Consider the following 14,224-nt stretch of genomic DNA (forward strand, 5'->3'; position numbering starts at 1 on the left):
TTGTGGGATGAGGTTTATTGCACTCCGTGCCTGTTCTGCTCTGTGCCCACCCACAGTGCGGCCTACTTCTCAATTGCACCCAGCCTGCAGAAGGTGCTACTGGAGGCCAATGCATTTGTTTTGCCTTGCACTTTAATGGAATGCTAGGTGATTTAAATGCTCTACTCTGTGGCTGCTCTAACATTTTGTTATTGCTGCTGCTGCTTTGTTGTTTATTAAGGTGTTGTAATTATTTTGATGATTTTATTGTTTATACTGGAATTGTGAACTGCCCTTGTATCCCCATGTATGGATACAGTGTTCAAGGTAGAAATATTTTTATAATTAATCAAGGTATTGTCTAAGGTATGATTTAACCTCCTTATTTAGTTTTTAGAAGGAGCAACAAGAGGAACCACCCTCCAGATTCAAATGGAGTAATTACACGTACAGACAGAAAGGGGGAAAGATAGGCATAAATCATTTCATAAACTTATCTGAAATGGCACAGAAACTTAGAAAAAAAATATAAAAATGAAAAGCTTTTGCTTTCAGGCAACACAGAATTAGGTAGAATCATTTCTTTCGTTTCTAATTTGTCATTCCTGTTTCTTATTCTGCCACTGAAAAGATACTCCTGATGAACTATCCTTGTGCAAAGTGAAATTGGAAGCCCATCTTAACATGCAACAAATCCCACACAACCCTGTGAACTGGAAAGCGCCTACTGCGCTGGAGCCTCACAGACTGGGAGGTGCTGCCCCAATTGTTCCTCTGGGTAATTGTGACAGTGAAGAGCTGGAACACCTTATCCTGCATGACACTACAATTGCCCCAAACATCTTGAGGATAAACACTTTGTTGGCAGAATTCAGAAGAGAGGCTATTGGCTAAAATATGTCCACCCAGTTAACAGATCAAAGGCAAGCACTCCCAGAAACGACCCCAATGCAGCAGGCCATGTCCAGTGGGACTCTTACCTCGGCATGCCCACCAGGAGTCAGGGTCTTGTTGCAGCGCTCACATTTCAAACAGAACTTGTGCCAGTCCTTTCCCAACGAAGTTACTTTCTCAGCTGCACAGCAGAGAAACAAGAGAACATGTAATCAAAATATGAACTTTCAGATACCTACAAACTGGCTCCCCATGCCAAACACCACGCCCAGCGTTGTTGTTTTTTCTGGCAGAACGCAGTTCAGAGACCTTTTTCTTTCCCTAAATCAGAGCCCTGCGCCTTCTTCCCAAAGCCCAGGAATCTTCTGCCTGGCTTAGGGAGGGAGGCGAAATGCTCTGGCAGCGTCCAAGAGCCTTCCCATTTCCTTCCCCAAGCCAGGCAAGCACTTCACACCTCAGAGGAGGCAGAAGGGCTGCAGGATCCTGTCAGAAGCCTTGCATCTGCTTCTCAAAGCCTGAGAAGCAAAATGCAGAGCAAGGCAAGGCAAATTCATGTGCAGAAGAGGCAGGGAGGGCAATTTGGATACTGCCAGGAGGGGTGAACCCTTTGCCCTCTTTTCCTGTCCCAGATTCCGTTCATCTTGAAAAGGCATGAGATGCTCCCCCCAGACTGGGATGCAACTCAGCTTGCGCTGGAGGCTGATGTGTCTGCCTAGGACAGAGCAGATAGAAAGAGGAACTGCCAAGTTTCCTAGACTGACCTTTCTGACCTAACCTGGGCTGACCTTCCCTCCAGTCTAGACTGATACTCTTAGGGATAAGGGCCTCATTTCCTTCTTTCTTCTTCAACCTCACTTTGAGAGAGGAGACATCTTTTGTGTTTCTCCTGCTGAGATGCAAGAGCAAACATGGAGAACAAGAGAGAGAAAAGGAGGACCATTTCTCTCTGTGGACTTTTTGCACCTCTTGTAAGAGCCAAGCATGTGGGAGAGAAGTCACGCTTTTCTTTCCAGAGCTCTCCATGGGGACAACCACAAGGAATGGGTAGCTAGAAAAGTGTTGTGATGCCCTTCAATCCTACACTGCTTCCAGGACCCAGTTGCTGGATGCTGTCCCAGTGGACAGTCCTCTACCTAGGCAGTTGAAAAATAGACAGAATTACAGTGGTACCTCGGGTTACAAACACCTTGGGTTACAAACACTTCGGGTTACAGACTCCACTAACCTGGAAGTAGTACCTCGGGTTAAGAACTTTGACCCAGGATGAGGACTTCCGGAGGCGGCGCAAAACAGCAATGGCGGTCCTCTTTACTCAGTGAAGAGGAGCTCCGCGAAAAAGGGTCGTCCGCTACGGCAAAGCGGAGACCCATTAAGAAAAACCGCAGGCAGAGCGAGCCTGCGGCCGTGGGACTCGGCGGGCGCCCAAAGCCCCCCCGGAAACGAAGAAGGAGCTCCGTAAGGGGCTCCGGGACGCGAAAGGGGAAGCGGCGCTGTGAGTTCATCGCTCTTTTCGTGGACGCAAAGCCGCGCTGCTGCTGCTGATGAGCGCCGACCTTTCTTCTTGAAAACATCAAAATTGGCTGCTACATACCCGTGAGTAAGGGGAGTTAAACATCGGAAAAACTTGGGAATTTGGTTGAAATTCGGCTGAAAACGGGAGGTGAGTAACAGGAAGTCCGTCTCCCGATCCTGCTAACCAGATTAAAGCAATTGCGCAGAAGAGCGCTGAAGCGCTTAAAAGGGACTGTAAAAGTAGAACGAGGGTGTATTTGACAGACTTTGTAGTGAAAAGACAAGTAGGAAATCTTTGTAAAAGTTGTGGATCTTACTTTTGGGACCTTCTTCCTAATTTTAAGCTATGTGGAGTTAAAAGGGACAACCCAGGTATCGGGCTGTCAGTGTGCAAAAGAGAACTGTCAAACTGCTGATACTGTTATTGGAGCTTAACTGATACATAGACTGAGACACTAACGTTTAAACATTGTTGCTGGGACCTTTCTTGACACCTTGTGGCTTTTCTTCAAGAAAAAGAAAGCCTGTGGAAACTTCCTTTTGTGCTCTGGAACTACTAAAGACTTAACATAGGGAATATAAGAACTTCAATGGCGGACAAGAGCTTTCTCCTTCCTTGAAACTTTGAAATACCCCCACCTAGAGGATTGTGGAGACATAGAGGCCTGGGAACTGTACTTTATTGTGATTCTCTGTGGTTAAATTGTTTACACTCCGGACTTTGTCTAAATTATGAAACAAAAGAAAATTTGACCTTGAACAGAGGCAGGTGTGGAATGAGCGGCACAGGGAGAACAAGAGCAGCTAAAGCTAAAGAAAAAGAAAAGAAACCAGGGCAACTTGTTCAAACAACCCTATCTCATCAACGAAGATCATCCGTCCCAACTGTGCTGACAGCACAGGAGGTGGAAATTGAAGAGCCTGCTGTAGAGCCTGCTGCAGAAGATATGGCAACTGGAGGATCTGAAATAGTCCTGAAACAAATTTTGGAACAACTTGGAATTTTAAACCAAAAAGTGGACAATCAATCATCAAAAATTGACCAAGCTACATCCTCCATTACTAAATTATCCGAGCAAGTTTCTCATCATACTCAGGCAATTGAAAAATTGCAAGGGGCAACGACTGAAAATTATAAACTTGCTGTGGAAGCTAGTCAAAAAGCAGAACAGGCGAACAAAAAGGTTGATGAGATTAGGGGGGAAGTAAGGCCTCTGAAAAGACAGGTAGGGGAACAACAAGCCTACCTGTCATTGGTTGAATTGAAAAGTAAGGAAAATAATCTCAGATTAAGGGCTATCCCAGAACTGGAGGAAGGAAATCTACAGGGATTTTTAACACTTTTGTTCTCCAAATTCTGGGGGATAGAGGAAGATAAGGACTTTAAAATTGTGACTGCCTTTAGACTGGGAAAATTGATAAAGAAGGACAAGTCCAGAGACTGTTTGGTTATTCTGAGATCGAGAGAGGAAAGAGACAAGATACTAGGCCTACATTTCAAAAAATCTTTGGAGATAGAAGGTAAAAAGGCTGAAATTTACAGAGATATACCTAAACATCTTTTGGATCTTAGGACCACTTATACAGATTTGACCAAACTGTTGAGATACAACACAATCCCTTATAGGTGGGAGTTTCCGCAAGGACTATCATTTACCTACAAAGGAAGGAAAGTAAGAATTAAAACACCGGAGGACCAACAGAAGTTCCTACACGACCACGAGGAGGACCTCCAGAAAGGAGCTGCAGCTTCTTGGCCTCCACCACCACCGGGACCATCTCCAAAGCCTACACCGCCTGGATCTGGACCAACATTACCACCTCCGGGATCGGAGGGAAACCTAGACACCCCACTGTAGACCCACCAATTAGACCAGGATGTCGCTGCAGCTTCTTAGTTGGAATATAAATGGCGGAAATTCTCCGGAAAAAAGAAGAAAAGTATTTCATATTTTGAAAAAAGAACAATTGGACATTATTTGCCTGCAAGAAACGCATGTGACAAGGCTCCACAGAAAAGTGCTAATTAATAAAAGACTAGGCCAAGAATTCATCTCTTCGGACAAAGTGAAGAAAAGAGGAGTGGTGATATATGCAAAGGAGAGCCTGTCACCGAAATTCTTATTTAAAGATGAACACGGCAGAATTTTGGCGATTGAAATTCAGACACAAGGAGAAAAATTTTTGATATTAGGAATATACGCCCCAAATGAAGGAAAATCGGAATTTTTCAGGAAGCTGCATGAGATTATGCTGGACTACCTAGACTACAACAACATCATCATGATGGGTGATATGAATGGGGTTGTATCTGTAAATATGGATAAGTCGCAAAGTGCTAACATAACGAAAGATGGCAGACTACCTAAAACTTTTTTTGAAATGACTGACAATGTGGACTTAATTGACATATGGAGGGTTAAGAACCCCCTAGGAAAAGAAGGGACTTTCTTTTCTGAAGCTCATCTGACATGGACACGAATCGACCAAATATGGATAACTAGAGGACTGGCACCTAAGACTAGAAAGGTGGAAATCTGCCCAAAAACCTGCTCCGACCATAATGCTTTGAAAATGGAACTCAGACTAAATACAACCGGATCCTTCAGATGGAAAATGAATGACACCCTACTAAGGGATGAGAAGATTGTTAAGAAGGCCCAAAAAACTTTAAAGGACTATTTTGAGATAAATTTAAATACCACTGTGGAAAAAAGAATAATCTGGGACGCAAGTAAAGCAGTTATGAGAGGGTTTCTAATACAACAAAACACGATCAAGAAAAAGCTCTGGAATGAAAAGAAGGAGAAGATATTGGAAAAAATAAAAGATGGAGAAAAAAAACTAAGATCCAGGCCCAAGTCGAAGGAAGTGCTGAGAGAAGTGAAATTTTTCCAAGCACAATATTTGAAATTGATAAATCAAGAGGTGGAATGGAGAATTAAGCAAATGAAACAAAGATCTTTTGAATCAGCAAATAAGTGTGGGAAACTGCTAGCATGGCAGTTGAAAAAGAGACAAAAACTTAATACAGTTACAAATCTAGAGATTGAAGGGAGAATGGTACAGAAACCCGAGGAAATTAGAAAGTGCTTCCAGAGATATTTCAAAGAGCTTTATTCACAAGGGCCACAGAAAGATTCGGAGGTGGACCAATTTCTTAAAACCAACGGATTACAGAAAATACCTCAGGAAATGAGAACAACCCTGAATAGTAATATCACACAGCAAGAAATTGAAAGCGCCATTCAGAACCTCCAATTAGGCAAATCTCCAGGCCCCGATGGACTTACCTCCAAATACTATAAGGTTCTGAAGGACTATTTGATACAACCTTTGTTGGAGGTTTGTAACCAGATTATGGAGGGGAGGAAGGCACCGGAAACGTGGAAAGAAGACTTCATCACATTGATACCCAAACTAGAAACTGAAAAGACCTAGCTTAAGAACTACCGCCCCATCTCACTCCTAAATGTGGATTACAAAATTTTTGCAGACATTTTGGCAAGTAGGTTTAAAAAAGTGCTTAATGAAGTGATCCATAAGAACCAGGCTGGCTTTCTCCCTGGTAGGCATTTGTTTGGCAACACAAGAAACATTATTGATATTTTGGAGCTTTTACAAACAAAGCTTAACACTAGAGCGGTGCTAATCTTTATTGATGCGGAGAAAGCCTTTGACAATATTTCCTGGATGTTTATGAAGAAAAATTTGGAAGGGATGGGAGTGGGGCGGGGGTTTGAAAATGGAATAGAAGCAATATATTCAGAACAAAAAGCGAAATTGATAGTAAACAATGTGGTGACAGAGGAGTTTAAAATTGAAAAAGGGACACGGCAGGGGTGCCCCCTATCCCCCCTATTGTTTATTTCAGTTCTGGAGGTGCTATTGAACATGATTAGAAAGGACCGGTTGGTACAGGGAATTGAGGTCGGAGTGAAACAATATAAATTGAAAGCATTTGCAGATGACCTGGTATTAACACTGCAGGAGCCTGTCTCTAGTACTAAAAGAGTGTTAGAATTAATTTCGGACTTTGGTCGGGTGGCGGGATTTAAGTTGAACAAGCAAAAAACTAAGGTTCTAGCAAAAAATTTGACAATTACAGAAACAGATGAGTTCGTGAAAGAAACAGAATTAAATGTGGTTAAAAAAATTAAATACCTAGGGGTGTATCTGACCTCCAAAAATTTGAATCTGTTTAAAGACAACTACGAGAAATGTTGGTCAGAAATCAAAAGAGATTTGGAAACGTGGTCAAGATTGAAACTTTCCTTGTTGGGCCGAATAGCAGCTATAAAGATGAATGTATTGCCAAAAATGTTATTTTTGTTTCAGACCCTACAGATCGTGGACAAGGTGGAATGCTTTGGAAGGTGGCAGAAGGATATCTCTAAGTTTGTTTGGCAGGGCAAAAAGCCCCGAATAAAGTTTAAGATATTAACTGATGCAAAAGAAAGAGGGGGATTTGCCCTGCCAGACTTGAGGTTATATTATGAATCCGCAGCCTTCTGCTGGTTGAAAGATTGGATCTTACTGGAAAACACTGATGTCCTAGATCTGGAAGGGTTTGACAACGCTTTTGGGTGGCATGCATATTTGTGGTATGACAAGGTTAAAGTGCACAAACTGTTTAAAAACCACATTGTCAGGAGAGCAATTTTAATGGTCTGGACAAAATATAAAGACTTATTGGAGAGTAAGACTCCGAGGTGGCTCTCACCGGTGGAGGCCAAGGCATGTAAGAGACCTAATATGGAAGCCAATTGGCCTAAATATGAGGAAATTATTGAAAAGATTGGAGACAATTGGAGGTTGCAGAGCTTGGAAAAACTAAAAAACAAGGTTCGAGATTGGTTGCACTATGCACAAATTCAAGAGGTCTTTAAAGTAGACAAGAAGGTTGGATTCCAGGTGGAAAAATCGAAACTAGAGACAGAACTGTTAGAACCAAAAAGTAAACTACTTTCGAGAATGTATAACCTGCTGCTTAAATGGAATACTCAGGATGAGACAGTCAAATCCGCCATGATAAAGTGGGCGCAGGATTTGGGGCATAACATTATGTTTGAAGACTGGGAAAGGTTATGGAACACCGGAATGAAATTTACGGCATGTAGTGCCTTGAAGGAAAACATTATGAAAATGATATACCGGTGGTACATGACCCCAGTCAAGCTTGCTAAGATATATCACCTGTCTGATAATAAATGCTGGAAATGTAAAGAGGCGGAAGGGACATTCTTTCACCTCTGGTGGACCTGCCCGAAAGTGAAGGCCTTTTGGGAAATGATTCATAATGAACTAAAAAAGGTACTTAGATTTACCTTACCTAAGAAACCAGAGGCCTTCCTCCTGGGCATGGTGGACCAGAGAGTGCTTAAGAAGGACAGAACCTTTTTTATGTACGCTACTACAGCAGCAAGGATCCTGATTGCAAAACATTGGAAGACACAAGATTTACCCACACTGGAGGAATGGCACACGCAGTTGATGGACTACATGGAACTGGCCGAAATGACTGGCAGAATCCGAGACTTGGGAGAAGAAACAATCGAGGAGGATTGGAAAAAATTTAAAGACTATTTGGAAAAACATTATAAGTTGTATGAATGTTAAAAAACGCACCTTTTAGGAAATTCTAGCTTCAGTAATGTTAAATTAAAGAAATGGAAATTAAGGTACAAGAAGTCAGAGATAGAATAATGAAACAACTTTATTGTGTTAAAATGAAAATGTACATGATTTGGGTCATAATATATTTGAAATTGGGTAACATGATAAAATGGAAGATACAATAAGTATTGAAACAAGTTAACAAATTGCAGATGTTATGTATTACAGAGAATGCAGGGTTGGGAGGACGCGGGGAAGTCCAGTAGATTTGGAAAAAAAGAATAAGAAAATTTGTAACTTTCTTTCTCTACTTTTATAATATGCTCTTTATTCTTTTTTCTGTATTTCATAAAACTAATAAAAAATATTATTAAAAAAAAGAACTTTGACCCAGGATGAGAACAGAAATTGTGCGGTGGTGGTGCAGTGGCAGCAGGAGGCTCCATTAGGCAAAGTGGTACCTCAGGTTAAGAACACTTTCAGGTTAAGAACGGACCTCCGGAACAAATTAAGTTTGTAACCAGAGGTACCACTGTACCAGTTGAAGAACCCTCTATTCCTCTTGCTGCTGCTGCAATAGCGTCTCAGAAAAAAATAATATGAACCCCCTTTCTTCCTTTCTCTCTTGGGGACTGAAGCACCTTAAGACTAAAAGAACCTCATTCACTGTTAAACCAGTATTTGACTTGCAGAGGTTTAATTCAAGTTTGTGTTCAAGTCAGTTAAGATATTGGGGTGAATCCTAGATCACTGAAAAGAATCTCTCTGTTTTCAAGTTCAACCCCTTCCTTTTTGGAAATTCTTAAATTGCTTTTGCTTGCAATGCCTTGTTGGAATAACTGGACATGAGAAGGGGTTGCTTTCCTTCATAAGTGTAAATCACCCCATGGATGTGAAAGATTAGCCATTCCAGTTGCTTTGCTAACAGCCCAGTGCCCCAACTATATCTGTGATTAATGTATGTCAGTTCAGTAATGTTTGTTAGTCTATGAGTCATCCGTCTGTTGGTGTTAGTTGTCAAGCATTGCTGGAGTTTATCTGGAGCAATGGAGATACTTTGTAATTGTATGTATCGATATATATATCTGTATCTGGTTGGATAGTGTTCTCAAAGCTATCAGCATGAGTTTGACTAAACTGCGGGAGGCAGTGGAAGACAGAAGTGCCTGGCGTGCTCTGGTCCAGGGGGGTCACGAAGAGTCAAACACGACTAAACGACTAAACAACATCTGCAAAAGCCTACAGGTTGTATATATCCATGTCCAGAACAGTTTTACTAAGCCTTATCTTCTGCAACAGTAAAAACTATTTGGACCTTAGGCTGCTTCCATGTGGTTACTGGAACTGGGAGCAACTTTTTAAATATTTATATTTTATTAGGGTGATAATAAATATATTTCAAAAGAAATATAGTGATACAGAAAAAAGGAAGAGTGAGAGGGACAAAAACAACAACAACAAAGGTACATATAAAAGTGGGAATATGGAGGGGGGAAGCAATATACAATATTCCCATACATTCTTACATAAATTGGCATAGTGTTATTGTCCTAGTGTTTATGTAAATATTAATAGCCTACTGCATTTTGTATAAACTCATTCCAAATGTTATCGCATTTATCCATATTTATTTATGCACCTGTCAGCAGTCTGTTCATAAATTGTCAGTGATGTCATATCGTCAGTCCATTGATTGAATGGTATCTTTTTTTAAAAAAAAAAAAATTATTACTTTTAAACCTCACAAAAAAGAAAAAAGGAAAGAAAAAAGAAAAGATAAAATAAAGAAAAAACAATACAATACAATATATAAACAATACACAACACAACATTAACACAATAAACTAAACAAGACAGAGCAAAAACAATTTAAAACACACATCATACCATTTCAATACCCTATCTTTCATTCCCTTGTTTCAACGACCTCCTCTCACCTCCCTTTTTGTATTCCACTTCTATTAATTGTTTCAGCAATTCCTTTCCATCTTTCTCTATTTTCTGTCATATTTTAACATATCTTAACATATTTTAACCTTATTTTCCGTTAATACTATAATACTTATTTGTGCTTAATTCCTTATAACATTTCTACTAAAGCCATATAACTTCATTCCAACATTTTTCTAATGCTCATTAATTTTACAATTTTTCTATAAATAGTCTTTAAACTTTTTCCAATCTTCTTCCACCATCTCTTCTCCCTGGTCTCGGATTCTGCCAGTCATTTCCGCCAATTCCATGTAGTCCATCTTCTGTCTGAGGTAATCTTCTGTCTGAGGCTCTTAACTCTTTTCCAACTTCCTTCTGCAACGCTTCTTCGTATTTATACATGCACTTTACTTTGTCTTCTACTGATCTTGTTCTTATTTTCCTTCCTTTGATGCTGAAGAGTAGATCTCGGGGAAACTCCCACCTAGCAATGTTTTTATTCCTTCTCGACAGGGCAACCAAATCTCCGTAGTTAAAACTAAGATCCAAAAGATATTTCAGGACGTGTTTCAAAATTCCTCCAAATCTGAAAGCCCCCACAACTCCAATCTCCTCCTGACCCAAGTCCAGGTCCCAAAAGTCTGCAAATCCCTGCGTGAGGGGATCTATCAAACTTTCCTTCTCCAATCCAACCAGGGCTCCAATCCTCAAAATTTGACTTTCTCTAAATTCAATCATGAAAGGCATCAACTTATGGTCATCAAATTGCATCTGTAAGGCTGGGGGGCTCTCTCCCTCTCCACTTGTGTTACTTCAGGTTCAACGACAACAACTTTCTCCCTAGCCTTCTCCACAATTTGCCATGTCAAAGTAGATTCCTGTATCGATTCCTGAATAGTTTCTGTATTGATGTTCACTTTTTGTCCCAAATTGGTCACTTTTTGTCCCAAATTATCAATTTTGGTAGTTATCACATCCATCTTCTTGTGGAGCTGTTCCAGTGAATCATTTATCTTACATAATGCAACCACTAAGGCTTCTTCTGTCGACATTCTTAACCGATTCAAGGTCAGTCCCAGATTCTCACAGCTTTTTATCTTGCAGCTGGAAATCCCCCCAGCTCAGCTCTTGTAACAGTTTCAAAGGCTTCCTCTAGAGGGAAACAGTTTCTATTTGTATTAATCCTTTTAAACACAGTTCCAACAATAAAGTTAGTTTCAATTTTCAGTTACTTTTACTCCTTTTTAAACGCAGAAGGAGACAGTGGAAACAATGTATTTCTCTTATTTAACTAGCTGTCAACGAACATTCTATTCAGTCAATTAACATTCCAAAAACGTCAGTCTTACCAGCAGCCCATTTCCAGGTTCAGAGCGGTGGTAATTTGACTTTCTTCGCTCTCTCCTGCAGGCTTACGCAATCCAAAATTTCCCCCCTCTTCTCCTGCTTCCAAGGGGGGTTTAATGATTTTAGCCAATGGAAGTTTAATCCTTTACGGAAGGCTTTCCAAGACTTTAGCTTGCAGCCTCTTTGCTTCAGTCTATTTACAAAAGGGGAAGGCGGACTTCCTGTTTTAAACCTCCCCGTTTCGGTGCCAAATTAAGACGTTTAAAAATCCAATTTTCCGCTCTACTCATGGGTAGTTGTTTTAAGATCAAATTGTCCACAGGAAAAAGTCAGCGCTCTCCGGCAACAGCAATGCGGCTTCACTCCGTGAAAGAAGCAGTCAATTTGAAGCACCGCGCCGCTCAGCCGTCACTCCGGATCCCCAAAACCGGGTTTCCCCACAAGTAGGGGAGGCGCAAAAGGTGCCAGCCGAATCCACATTCACAGGCTTCTCCCGCCTGTGATTTTTAGTGGGTCTCCGCTTTCGCCGTGGCGGCCAGACCCTGATTTCCACGAAGCAAATTCCTCCCGATCAGAGGAATTCCGCCATTGCTGGAGGCGCCAACCCGGAAGTCCTGATTGAATGGTATCAAAGCTTCATTTTTCCAATTCCTCAATCTCTTGGCCACCTTTCAGGCACAGAAAATCCATTTCCATTGTCCCTTTGAAAATGTCCATACAGCAGGTATATAGTTCAATAAAATATTCTCCACTGAAAGATTTAACTTTTTCTGCATAGTCATAGTTACACAGTCCAGCATTTTCTCCTAGAACTTGTTAAGTAAAGAGCACTGTACAAACATGTGTTTCAGCGAGGCATTGTCCTTGCCACATCTCCAACACTTAGCTATCTTAGCTACCCCTTTTTTATACAACCGTAAAGGAGTCCAATAAACTCTAAATATTATTTTCTGATGTATTAGTCTTAATTTTAAATCTAATGACAGCTTGGGTACTGAAGCTAAAACATTTCCCCACTGTCTGAGTAATATTGAAAATTCCAGTTCTTTATTCCAATCATCTCTTGCAGTCTGCATATTGAATTTGTGTATTGTTAATAGATATCTATAAAAAGTAATTGCTGGCTTTTTATTTTTGAATAGTTGTCCAATTTCTCCAATATTTCAGGTGTCTCAGAAGCTGAAAGGGGTGATGGCTCAAACACACTTGTTAGGAGATGTTGTACAATATTGTCATTGAGCTGCATCTGATAGGTGATATTTTTGTCTTAAAACAGCAAGAGCATAAAATTCATCTTCCTCATCTATCAGTTGGTCCAATGTCAGTACACCTTCTTCCATCCAATTTTTCCATATCACCATCTTTTTTTTGCAATTCTTATTGTGGGGTTTCCCCACAGGGTAAGTTTAGCATGTAAAAATGGAACAAATTTGTTTTCATTAGCCAATGTATTCCATATTCTTCTGTGATTTAATTGTTTCCAGAGTCCCTGACATTTCAGATATTTTAATCCTAGTATTGTCCAACCAACCAAAGGTGCTACGTACATATATTCCAGCATTGCCCACATTGGAAAATTATGGCCAACAGTGGAATTCCAATATTTAGTACTTGACAGTAGGTAAACATAATTATATAATTCCAAATTTGGGATTTTGAAACCGCCTTCTTTAATTTGTAGCTGCATTCTCTGCAAGGATATTCTTGGTGCTGCTGAGCCCCAAAGGCATTTCAATGAACAATGAGTTTATCTTTTGAAAATATGATCCAGATATAAAAACTGGAAGTCCTATCAAAATATAAATGAATCTGGGAATAATATTCATTTTGAGAGCATTCGCCCAAAGGCTAAGGTTCAATGACTCCCACCTATCGATATCTGAAGAAGCCTCTTTTATTAATTTATTCATATGAACTGTAACTCACTGTGTTTCATCTCTTGACATTAACATACCTAAATATTTAATAGATTTGGAACAAACCTGAAATTGTTATTCCTTGAATGAGTTGCAAACTGGGAGCAACTTCACTGTAAGTGTATCTCACCTGAGATTCCCAACATGGCTTGCTGTCATGGCATTTGTAAACACAGAATAGTTGCTTCATCACAAAAGCAAAGTGACTCTGAAAGCTCAAGAGGTTCAGACACCATGTAACCCAAGCTCAGAACCTCAGGCAAATTACTTTGGTGTTGGTATCCTGACAGGGAGAAGAAAAAAACACCTTGATAGCACATTCAGCACCATCCTCTTGCTGACACTCAACAGCAATAGCCACTGGCATCTCCCATATAAGCAGCAGAGAACGTGCACAGCCAGTGTAGCCCAAGCACCAACCGGGCAGGGGGAGAGAACGCAACAAAGCAGCAGCTGCCATCTCAGTTACTCTTAGAACTGAAGTCCTCCCTGACACTGCGTGGATCAGGTATCTGCCTTTTAATATTTTAGGCTATTTTCAAATTAGAGCATACATGCTTAGGCTTTCCAGCTTGACTGCAACATTATCAGCTGCCAGGGAGCGCACTAAAACTCTCTCTTGTGCATAGGATAACAGGCGAAATGGAGCCTTCCTTCCTGGCCCATTTGCCTCACATCAAACACCAGAGGCAGAACCTCAAGCAAAGGAGAAGACGCATGCGGCCTTTGCTCTCACATACCAAAAGCTGCGGCCAACGTGGCAGAGTCCGGTCTCCAGAGTGACTACACATTTTGGTGGCTAAGAAATCCACATGCTCTGGAAAAATAGGGACAAGCCATTTTGAGCCTTGGAATAAAAACGCCAGATTTCAATCCCATGGCACAATTGCCATGGCGTTAGCTAGCCACTGCACTAATAGGCAGGTCTGGGGAGCAGGAGCAGAAGAAACAGTGCAAAGGCCCACTATTCAACTCCTCTCAAAAGCTGAGACATCAAATGCTTTTCTGGCTGTAAACAAGAAGAAGAA

The 14,224-nt window shown here is 40.9% G+C and overlaps 1 protein-coding gene across 2 annotated transcripts in view; it reads right to left on the reverse strand.

Annotated features, from left to right (window-relative positions):
* The window catches only part of LOC310846850 (cysteine-rich protein 2), a 49,589-nt gene that overhangs the window by 14,480 nt on the left and 20,885 nt on the right, over positions 1-14,224 (reverse strand). Inside the window, exons 1-2 of one of the 2 annotated variants that reach the window (XM_083744030.1) lie at positions 9,641-9,674; positions 960-1,054 (exon numbers count right to left, since the gene is read on the reverse strand). In XM_083744030.1, coding sequence (XP_083600156.1) covers positions 960-1,054; positions 9,641-9,659 — 114 coding nt within the window. In that variant the 5' untranslated portion in view covers positions 9,660-9,674. Of the gene's footprint in view, positions 1-959; positions 1,055-9,640; positions 9,675-14,224 lie in introns of those variants that run through there. The other variant, XM_083744029.1, reaches the window with a different exon arrangement.

This window comes from Podarcis gaigeae (genome assembly GCF_964106915.1).
Source record: "Podarcis gaigeae genome assembly, chromosome: 6".
NCBI classification, from domain to species: domain Eukaryota; kingdom Metazoa; phylum Chordata; class Lepidosauria; order Squamata; family Lacertidae; genus Podarcis; species Podarcis gaigeae.